The sequence below is a fragment of the Parasteatoda tepidariorum genome, chromosome 9, assembly GCF_043381705.1.
Source record: "Parasteatoda tepidariorum isolate YZ-2023 chromosome 9, CAS_Ptep_4.0, whole genome shotgun sequence".
Lineage (NCBI taxonomy): Eukaryota > Metazoa > Arthropoda > Arachnida > Araneae > Theridiidae > Parasteatoda > Parasteatoda tepidariorum.
In genome coordinates, this window is record NC_092212.1 from 18,718,285 (window position 1) to 18,730,529 (window position 12,245).

Sequence of the window (12,245 nt, forward strand, 5' to 3'; positions counted from 1 at the left end):
TCTTCTGTATTGGACTCAAAATTAGAAGGCTACGGAGTTGAACATTGGTAGTTGTAAACCCGAAATTCAGTAGTGTGTTCAATGTAGGCTATAAATAATTTAGAAATAAAGAGCCGTGAGGCTCAGGGGATAGAGCACTCGCCTCCCAATGAGGTACCCAGAGTTAGAGCTCCAGCGATAGCTGGTAGAAACGAATTCCGCGAGGACAGGATGGCCTGGTTGGTAGGGCGTTGGGCCCATGTCCAAAAGGTAATGAGTTCGAGCCCCGCCTGCCGAAGACTTCCCGTGTAGTAAATCGTGACTGGTGCACGTTAAATCTGTTGAGTCATGAAGCCCCACATGCTCCCATATTAATAGTGTGTGATTTGGAAATTAATTGTTCTCTGGTTCAGGTTAAAATTATGATCTGTGGATAAATGAATGAATGTGTAAAGGGATTTGCACTATAAACGGGCTGTGACGTGTGTGTGTGGCTGAATTAGTTTCGTGGTCATGGATGGTTCCACTGAAAAAACACGAAACGCACCCTCTGCCTTAAATATGCTTGGTTTCCCTAAGTAGGTTTGCTAAATCAGCAAGTGACATTGGAAACAACAACAAGAATTCAGCACCCGTCTCGCACAGACCACAGTGCTGACTTAAAATATCCTCAGAGGGTAGACGAATCATCATAGGCTAGAGTCCCCTTGTCATCAGGCTAACTGCGGAAGGTTTTGTGGTTTTCTTCTCCATATAACTCAAATGCGCGCTAATTCCATCTAAAAGTCCTCCACGAAGGCATAATTTCTCCAAATACGTGATCCTGCAGTTTCTTTATCTACTGGATTGAATTTAAAATTACAAGGATATGGAGCTGAACATTGATAATTTTGCAAACTCAGAATTTGGTCAGCTGTTCGACATCGATTGTAAAATAAAATAAAAATAAGAGGAATAAAGAATTTTCATCTTTTTCTCATTAATAACTAAAGCTAGGTGTTATGTCTAACAGTTGAACTTGCAGGTCCTGGTTTATATCTAGTATAGCTATGCTGAATTATGATTTATTTCAAAAGAAAAATTAAACAGAACAACTATGAACATTAGAAATTGTTATTAGGGAGACATACTTCTATATTAAAGAATTTAGTTTTTTTACGTGATAGGAAACACATAATGCAATATTTTATAATTTGCCGGCCAGGTGGCTGAGCGGTTAGCGTGCCTGACTGCGAGGCGAAAGGCTGCGGGTTCGAATCCCGCTCTGGGCATGGATGTTTCTCTCTATGTGTTGTCTTTTGTTGTGTGTGATGAGTGAATGTGGCCTACCCTATGAACGGGTATTTGTGGCAGTGTGGCGTGGGTAATGTTGCTCGCCTCCGCGACTTGGGTTCGCAGGTGCCCACTGGGTAACGTTATATGAGGAGCAACACTTCCGAGGTGAAAAACAAAAGTTCAGTACCAGACGTTATTGAAAAAAAAAATTATATAAGCATAATTTGTGCAATATATTGTTATAAGAAGTATTATTATTTTTTTAAAAAAATGCTATTTTTATTTTCTTGGCATGTTACTTGAAATACAGGCAGAGATTAATTAAGTTATGAATTATTGGTTGGATCCAAATAAAATCAGAGGTTTCAAAAATAATTATCATAAAAAGCACAAACTCGCTGAACCCTTTTAACTCCTCCACGGAAGGGTTCCGCGGAACACTATTTGAGAACTGCTGGTCTAGACCGGTGAAACCATTTCAGTTACAGCTAGTTTTCGAAAGGAATCTATTTATTCTTTTTTCTAAACTATTCAACAATATCTACTTTATCTTGGAAAGAAGCAATTTCATATATATGCTAAAATTATGAAAGAAATCTTGATAGTTACAGATATTTTATTACTAACGGAAAAAATTCTAGAATAAAATAACTTTCGTACCAGTTTTTCCTCTTTTCCATTTTGCTACCATAAGAGCTTTCAGCCATGGTCTAGACGACTAACTAGATTACCTATAGACGACTTACTATATCTAAATTACTTTTTCTTACATATTACTAACTTTGTTCGGTTGTGTATGACTTTCATTACCAAAGACTTCATAAACCTTTTCCACCCTCGTAGACTTCAAAGCATTAAGTTCATAAACCCTTTTTCATAGGTAACCATAGAAACACTTGCAGCTTTTCTTCAAAATAATACCGTTCTTACTGTCCATCCGTTCACAGAACTCGATAATATCATACAAAAACATCACAGACTTTCTAAGAATAATGGAACATCAAAAATCCAATAGCCGCCATTGATTTTCTTTCGTAAATAACATTTATGATGTCAAAGACCTTTTTCTTTGCTCACAAATGATATTTTTTCTGAATGAAAAATATATTGATTATCTTAGACAAGGGCTTATAGGAGAATTAATAACTGTTAATAATAATTAAAAGGCGATTTGTAAATTGGGTAAATTTATTAAATAAAAAATTTACTTGGGTGTTTTAAAAAATTATTTTAATAGTTAAAAAATTGTGAAAATTTAAACTACCACAGCTTTTATAGTTTTTCCGTAAGATTTTATTTTTTAAATGGAAAAAAATATTCAATCTTCGAAATTTAATTCTTGGTTTAATAAATTTAGCTTAAAGCTATATGTAAAATAACACAATTAAACTAAAACAAATATGTAAAAGGCCTAAAAATTATTGGATAGCAGTTTTATACGGAATTCAGAGGAACTAATTCCTCTTTAGAACAATATCATTATAGATTACTAATGACTCGCAAAATTAGGTATAGCCGACTCAGAATTACAATGGGATTTTCTCGAAAATGAGGTCGCTTGTTTCGACAAATGGTTCTTGTCCCCCAATGTATTGATACTACTGTAGCAGCCACTAATGAGTCATCGTAGCTTAAGGATTATGGTAATTAATGATATTCCAGTTGGTACAGAACTGATTGTTGAAGTGTTAAAATATAAGAGTTCAGAATCTATCTATTAGATTTATTATAATGTAAAACTTGGACCCAAGCAATAAGATTAAAATATATTAATTAAACTGCTCTATAATGGAAACAGAATGGAACAGAAATATAAAAAGCATCTTAACAAAATGTTAAAAGAAGCTGACGAAACTCAAGAAAAAATTCAATATTTAATTAAAGCTCGTTAAGCTCATAGTTTAAATGAAGCGAAAATGCGTGCTTGAAACAAATTCGCAGGCTAGCACAAGTAATAAACACTTAAAGAAGTAATATATTCAAGCATCACAAGTAATTTATTTTTTATTTTTTAATGGCGGGCACTTGGGATGTAGTGTCTCATTGGCCAGGAGTGCCAGAACTGCTACTCTCTTCTCGTTACCCAGTGAGCACCTGTGGCGAAGCCACGGCGGTGGAGCAGCGTCGCCCACGCCACACAACCACAAACCCATTTATAGGGCGGGTCACATTCCCTCAAAGGAGGAAGGACATAGAACAGAGAGAGAAAGAAACATCCATGCCCTGAGCGGGATTCGAACCCGCAACGATCAGTTCTAGAAACCAATTAAAGAGAGGCTGAACAACTCCATAGAGATCTTTATTGTTGCTTTTCTCTTTTTTTAAAATTTTGTTTAAATAGTCGGAATAAAATTAAGTTGTTTTTCCGGTTCACACTTGCACTTACTTGATTCTTTTAAGGTACAGGGTATACAATTACCCGATATACAATTGATCGATATTCCTCTTAGTGCTTTCCTTAAGGTTAAGTGCCATTGCTCGGTATTCCCTACACTGATGCTTTTTAAGACGGATTGACATTGCCAAATACTTATTTGTCCGGTATTCCAGGCATTGCTGTTTTTTATTGCCCACAATACATTTATTCGATAATCATTACAATGATATTTTTTAAGTTTGAGTGACACAGCCCGGTACACATTTGCTGGGTATTCCCTACACTGATGTTAAGGCAATGTGCCGCAGCCCGATATGCCCTACACCAATGTTTCCCAAAGTGTGGTACGCGTACCCCCAGGGGTTAGGGAACAGTTTAGAGTGGGTACGTGTTCTTATGCGATATATCTTGCAACAAACGAAAATTTCAAAAAAATTTATTTAAAAACAAAGCTAGCCATGAAAATTTACTATTACGTATTTTTCTATTGACCATTTTTTGCAGAGTTAACACTTAATAATTAGTGGTGTCAACAGACAGTAGTGATTTTTAACTTTTGTGCAGTTTTTTTTATAGTAAAAAATACATTAAATTTTTTAGTAGTGGTACACAGCTTTACGAAAAATTTAGAAAGGGTACACAAAAGTCATAAATTTGGGAAACACTGTCCTACACTAATGCTTTTAAAGGTTAAGTGACACTATCTCGAACGCATTTACTCAGTATTCCCTACATTGTGTGTCATAAAAAATTTGATTTATTGAGTAAAGTAAATATTTTTTTTGTTTGATCATCAATTTTAGTGACTTAAGGAAAAAGAAAATTCAAGTATTCCAAAATATTCAAGTGGTAGCAAAATTTACACTACAAAATGTATTTCCTTTCTTTAAAAAAATGGAGCATTAAGGTGTGTGTTTCTTGATCACCTCAAAGATTTGGAAACTTATTGCACACTTAGTAGTCATGCTAGATGAATATTATCTGAATTAAAGTGGTTACGAAATTAATAAAACTTAACAAATTAATAAAACTGCGATAAGTAGTTTGCTATTACTTAAGCAGACCTTTGGGAACTCCTGTCGAAAATCAGCACGAGTTCAGAGATGCCAACTGCACCGGACACGCCAAAATAATTAAAAAATCGGTAAACAACTAAGTAAATTTTGAAAACATTTGACTATTTTAGCTTGCTTTTGAAAAGGTATACCATAACAATAGGGCAATTAAGTCGTGAATTACATAAGCCTTCGAATTATTTAGAAATAGTGATGAATAAAAATCTACTAAATTGAATTTATTAAACCAAGAATCGCAATTGATAAACTACCACTTTAAAATATATATTTGGTGTCGGGAGCAAGTTGGCATCTCTGCAAGTTTTCTGAAAGCTTCAATATAGAACTATAAAAAGACTAGAAACCTATGATCTAGTGTAAAAATGCCACTACAAATTTATAATAAACAGCATTAGGGTTCAAAATGTTTTTTAAAGATAAAATTTGAATTTTCAAACCTATTCTTAGATTTTTGATACTTATTCAATACGTCTCTCTCTCTCTGCATTTTTATAAAAGAAATAACAGATAAATGATAAAAAAATATGTATAAGAAATCAACTACATAACAATAATTTGAGTTACATTAATTTTATATCCCTTAAACATTGACGAGAGAACCCTAGTCAATGCAAAAAGTCTAAATCTTCCTGAAACCCAGCGACTGAAAATAAGCATGGACAATATTTTGCGATCGAAAAATAATTTAATCAGCCACACTTAAATGAACTGTTAAACTAAATTGAAAAAACAAAAACAAAACTATTCCGTTAAAACGTTTAGCTCATTAGTATCCGAACTTTTATTTGTGTGATGATGTAAAAAGTCTGTTTGCGGAGAAATCGGCAATAAATATATATTAAATACCTCTATACTTCAACTATGAATATTTAAACAAAGTGGATATTTCTTTTTTTTACCTACCACATTATTGAGAAGGCACTGAGCTTTGACTGCAGATGATCTGCAGGGTAGCCACTTGCTGTGCTTTCATCAATAAAATTGATAAAGTGATGAAGAATTAATAACGAAAATCAGCATAATCTCAGTTAATTTTGCAATACTTTAATCCCTTGGAGGCGGGTGATTCATAAAAGCATTCGTACAAAATCAGAATCAGGATGTAAATATTAAAAAAAGGTAGCTTAAATGTTGGTGTTGCTAATTTGACAGACTCACTTTGCTTTGACTTTAATTATTGTTAGTTTAATCATATACATAATCAATGTTAGTTCAAAGTATAACTAAATAGTTATATTTTGAACAAAGTAATGGTGAATTAAATAAATCAAACAATTTTAACCCCGCCCACAAATAAACTGCTAAAGAATTACTTTGATTACCAGTTTTATCTTTTTTCCCTGGTTGATACGGTTTTATGCTGGCACGTATTTGTGACAGTCGGCGCGAATGGGTTAAGGCATTTTCCACAAAATAACTGCAACTAAATGACTTTTCATATGAACGTTTAAAATATTGTATTATTTATAGTGGTGGGCAAAATAATTTTATATCGAATTTATTTATTTATAATAGATATTTTCTTTTCATGGTACCCCTTTAAAATTTTTGCAATTAAATTTAGTTCATAGATATACATCCTATAAAAAATAATGTGTAGTGGCTTTTACAAATAGATAAAAATGACATTGTTTGATTCACTTTCGTTACCACTTTAAAAAATTTTTAAGACCCATGAAAACACTATTTGAAAATTAATAGCACATTTCTTCACCATTCAATTGCGCTTCGGCGATTTATCATACACTCCCAGTTAGTTAGAGCCCCTCGCGGGGTTGATGCTAAGATAACTGCAACATATGAGTAATAGCATATTTTGGAGAAACAAAAATAGATCTGTTAACCATAATATAATAATAATATAAATTATATTTGGATACGTTTGTTTTTTCTGAAGAGTAATTGTGAAAATTAGGAAGCATCCCATTAATTTAAGCGCAGATTTGATACAAGTTTTTATTTAGAAAAACTTTTTATCATCATTGCAAAATGTAGATTCACGTAGCAAAAATATTTATTGCAATTTTAATATTTCATCTTACGAAACTTTTGTTAGTTTTGAGAAAAATTTTTAATGCTAGTCATTTTCAAACAGAAGCATCTCCTTATATAATTTCTCCCTTTCTTCATTTTTTTTAATATTTAAAATAACTATTCAAGAAAAGAAAAGTTCTGATCGTTAAAACAAGTTTCTCGTATGTAAATTCGAAATCGTAAAACATAAAACTTTTTTAACTTCCTCACAACACCATCCGGAATTTTAAGTCATATAACAAAAATGACATAAATGACATCTGGCGCACTCACACACAAAAAAAAAAAAAAAAAAAAAAAAAAAAAAAAAAAAAAACGAAACAAAGTGTGCGCTTCAAACTGAACAAATCTCATCAACTCACATCCACATTCCCAAAGAAGGAAACGGACAGGAAAAAGCGACAGAGGGACCCCTAGATTATATCGATCCCGTAGTCCAGGGTGCCTTCCTTCAATCGATTTCGGAGGAACTCTTCTTCATCTCATTCACATACATCCCACCGAACGAAGAAGATGGCGATCCTCAAGCTACTCCTCAGCATCTTCAGCATCCTGTTGACAGTACGAGGGGCTGCCCTGCCGGATGCTGATCCGGAAGTTACCGAATGTGAACTGACCACGGGCCGGACACTGACGGTTATTAAATCGGCAGGATTCCCATCTAGGTATGGGTCCAACGTAGATTGCCAATACACTGTTCGGAGAAGATCCAGATCTGTATGTTCCGTAACGTTTCTCTTTAATGTTATGGATTTGGAGATGAGTCCGAACTGCACTAAAGATTATCTTCTGCTGAGCGGAGAGAAGATGTGCGGTTCGAAGCCCATAGGATTTTCCAGTGTGTTAAGTAGTCTTTTGATTGTTGTTTATATGTGGTCGATAGCTTAGATTGTTTTAATAATAAATTTTATGACATAGCTTTTATAGGAATCTGAAACTTAACCTGTATATTTAAAAATACTATAATCAGTAAACGTTTATCAGTTTTTAATATATAGTTATTAATATAAAGTAATATATCTGTTGCTATATTTAAAAAAACAAGGCACCTGAAAAGAAAATAACTGTACAGTGATCCAGTGGTTATAAAATATTTGTAATAGTTGTATTAATTTGGTCAGGAGAGCATTATTTTAAAAATTTAGACCTATTAGAGTGCAAAATTCTCGTAGAAATATATTTATTTATAAAATAATTTGATGAAGTAGTCACAAACTTATTAAAATTTTGATGTTTGTTTTATTTTCGAAACTACTTTTTAAATTTTGTTAAACCGGGGGAAACCTATCTCGAAAATTGAAAAAATTGGATACAATGTGTTTTCAATTACCTCGGTATTTGAAATCCCCAGATCAAAAGAACAAAATATAAAAATTTATTTAAAATTTTGATATATATACAAATATGTAATAAAATAATATATATATATATANACCCCGCTTATAAGGTCACTTTTGTGATGTCCGATAGGGTGACCTTATATTGAGGTCTGACTGTATATATATAATAATAATAATAATTTAATGAAAATCATCTAAGGAAGCACGCTGATTTCACCGGTTTCACTGGATTACATAATAGATTTGTTTTCAAAAATATTGAAGTGCTTCAAACAGTATAATAAGCAAAATTTTTTTCCAAAGTGACATTTTAAAATCAAAATTTTCCTCAGCATTGTTTTCCGATATGTACTTCACAGGATTTCCCACTGGATAATAATTACATACTTACTGTCTATAAAATGGAGCTTGCGGTATTTTTTATTGAATTTGACTTCCCATTTTGAAAATATAGCTTTGAAATCCATTTCTTCAATTTTAGGTTTTTATTTATAATTTCCTAAAAGAATTTTTTTTATACTTTAAAAATAAAGATTTGCAATATATTTTGAATAAGGTAGATTGCAACTTAAATATTTAAGTTTTAGTTTTTTAAAGTTTTGTTTAGTTTTATTAGGCATTAAAAAGTGATTTTAAAAAGCAATAAATAATTGAGTGATTAATTATTTTGAATTAAAGTAGAATAATTATCGAAGCTTAATAACTATTAAATTCCACGAACTATTAAGAGAAAACTCTACTAAGAAAAATTTTTGATTGAAGAGTATCAAATGCTAAAGATAAAAATTATTTGAAGTACTGATAAACATTTAAATTTCCTGACTTTGATAACGGTACTTACGAATTTTTAAAGGGAGCTTTTTTGCTATCGTTGTGTGAGATATTACATAAAACGAAAAATATAAGCTTCTTTTTACAAAAAATTGAACATATTTAAAAACTAAGGAAAAATTAATAGCTTATGTAAATAAATGTGGCAGAGAAATTAAAAGAATTTTAATGCATTTTCCAATGCTGTTTTCCGAATATGGCTTTTAATAATAAATGTGGCTCAGAAATTAGGTAGAATTTATTAAAATACATTTTACCATCCGTTTTCTAAATACCATCCATAAATGAAGTGAATCGAGTTCGAATCGCAGCAATGGCTGGTCGATACGAATTCCGCACCCGGCTCGCACCGACCACAGTGCTGATGTAAAATATTTTCAGTTGTAGAAGGATCATGGGTTAGAGTCCACATGCTGTCAGGCTATCCGTAAGAGATTTTCACGGTTTTCTTCCCCATGTAACGCAACGTATTAGTTCCATCAAAAAGTGATCCATGGTGTCAAATTTCTCCCAATATTTGATCCAGGAGTTCTCTTGTCTTCTGGATTGGGTTCAAAACTACAAGGCTGGAGTTGAATATTGGCAGTTGCAAACCGAAAATTGGGTCAGCTGTTCAACGACCGTTAATCAAATAAAATACCATCCATAGATTTCTTTATTATCATATTTTAAATGTAATTATACAAGAATGGGAATAAAATATGAAAATTTTTCTTCACTAACTCCATAGAAGTATTTTTTCTTTTAGCAACAAATATTTTGAGAGATTTCACATGCCGAAACTGTTGGAACAATTTGAAGTTAGGTCTTTTTTACCTCTTCAAAATTTGCATTCACCACAATTAGTGGAGGAAGTTGAAAGCGTTTTTTAATACTCCTGAAATTAAAATAAAAAGCATAGTAATTATAAATATTGCAGTATTATTAATTATTTTAAATAGCTGGCATTAAAACTGTGAAGAAGTTATTATCTAAATCTTATTTGATTCGTCAGAATTTTGTATGAATGATGAGGGTATCATTTTTAAAAGATTCAAATCTAAAATTGTTTAATTAAAAATGCAGTGATCATAGTATCACACACAGTTATCACAGAAAGAACTCAATCTATCTCAACAGCAAACTTAGAAAAAAATCACAAATCCTCAATTAAAAAAAAACTTTTTGTAAGCAATAGATAAACTCTTGTCACTACTTTCACCTTATTTTGGTGAAATTAGTTCAAAAATCGCGGTCATTTAAAAATGTTTTAATTTTTATTGAACTCTATATTGATCACTGTTTCATAACACAGGGATTAGTTTGGTAAAAAACCAAAAAGGCTGAAAATAGTTACCCAAAAATGCTATGTGCAAAAACACTGAAAAAATAGAAAAAAAAAATACATGAAATTTGAGCAAGAAAAAAGTGTATACAGGAAGCATTTATCCGCAGAATGCTATCAACGTCTTAATAAAAATATCGATGCGAGATTTTATTTATTTATAATGTGTTCATATGAACCTCAATGCGTGATTTATAAATCACGCGAAAACAAATATCGATATTTAGTTTTAAAATCGCGTGAATACCAATCTCGATGTTTGATTTTAAAATCGCGTTTATACGGATCTCGATGTTTGATTTTAAAATAGTGTGAATACGAAACCCGCTATTTTGTGATCCCCCCCCCTTAAGAATTCACAAAAGATGAACTTAAGAGAAAATAAAGCTTTTTCTTTCTTTTGTTATAAAACAAAAAATGTATCGCGCTCGTGTATATTGTACATACCTGGCTCTTAAATTTTCTTTCGAAACCACTTACTATTTTAACTTACCTGAAACTATTTTAATTTCCTTAAGCGATTCTTAAATCACTCCAAAAAATTTAATTGCAAGAACTGGAAAGCGTTTTTTTTTAAATTTATTTTTACCCATGATTAAATACATAAAAGCCTATTGAATGCATAGAGTTTTATAAAAATATATTCACTTTCGGTTTTTTCTGTTAGACCAGGGAAATTTTGACTCGATGAAATAAATTGAAAAAAAAAAAAAAAAAAAAAAAACAAATTGCTACTTTCTTTGAAAAAGTTCTGCCGCATTTCTCTGTAACTACCTACACAATTAGGAAAAACGAGATTAGAGGGAACATTGCCCTGGCTTTAATCTTTTTCTTACTGTAATACAGTATAAGTGTATTTTTGGGAAGGGTACAACTTGGGAATTTTTTAACCCCTTAACGATCGGTTAATTTTCAAGAAAACCGTCTTAAAAGTGACTATTTTTTTAGCTTTTGTATTTGTATTACGTATTTGATTAGTGCTGGCATTTAGTCTTAAAAAAAACTATCTGCAATTACCTTAAAAATATCCTGGTGCTGCAATCTGGAGTGTACAAGGAGAAATAAAATGTTTTCCGGGCAAAGGAAGTGAATTAGTTTTATTCATATTGGCGCGCTACTATTGAACACTCCAGCCCTTCAATATCACGGGAGCGAGAAATAGAGGGCGAAACCTCACCCCGTCATTTTCACGGGAGTGAGAAGGAAGGAGTGAAGTGACTAAAATAAGCATCATGCACTAATTCAGAACCGCAATAAATCTATATGCATGTAAGAATGTATGCCACTTGCATATTAGAGGTTATAAAACTTAATACAAAAAGAAACCATGCATATTTCAAATTTCTCATACAATAAAATTTCTCATATAAAAAAAAAGAAGTCAATGAGGTTTTTTTTAGGGATTTTCTGATTTATTTCACGGTACTTAATGATAGTATACAAAATAATATTTAATTATGAAATAAGTATGAAAAAGTTAAAATTATTGATAAAATGTAATTTAAATGTAATTTCATCTGAAGCAAAAATAATTAATTTTAACAAATTAAAAATTACCTTAGGAACTGTGTCCTTCTCTGAAGAGGATCAGGTAACGATGTCCTTTCATTCCGACAACGAGACGAGAGGTCTGGGCTACATGGTAACTGTCGTCCAACAAGACTGTCCATTGCCAACATGCGATGCGACTTTCATCGAAGAAGATTTCATAATATCCTCACCCAACTATCCTCTGCCATATGACAATGGTCGAACATGCACCTATACAATACACAAATCTAATCCATCTATCTGTAGACTACTTTTGAAAGTGGTATCTTTTGATGTTGAAGAAGACCCCCATTGCCTATCTGATTTCTTATTGGTCAACAATGATAGACTGTGTGGTGTAATGAGTGAAGGACAAATAAGTGAGTATAACTGAGGGATTTGAAAAAAAAGCTGTAGATCTATTTTTTTTCATAAATAACTTGTTTAAAAAAAACTTCGTATATATATATATATTTTAA

At 32.0% G+C, this 12,245-nt stretch overlaps 1 protein-coding gene across 1 annotated transcript in view; it reads left to right on the top strand.

The window, feature by feature from the left end:
* The first annotated feature begins 7,103 nt into the window (after window positions 1-7,103).
* LOC107450532 (embryonic protein UVS.2) overlaps window positions 7,104-12,245 on the top strand; it is a 9,575-nt gene continuing 4,433 nt past the window's right edge. Inside the window, exons 1-2 of the mRNA XM_016066347.3 lie at window positions 7,104-7,579; window positions 11,799-12,146. Of these exons, the coding sequence (XP_015921833.1) occupies window positions 7,255-7,579; window positions 11,799-12,146 (673 nt within the window). The 5' untranslated portion in view covers window positions 7,104-7,254. The remainder of the gene's footprint in view (window positions 7,580-11,798; window positions 12,147-12,245) is intronic.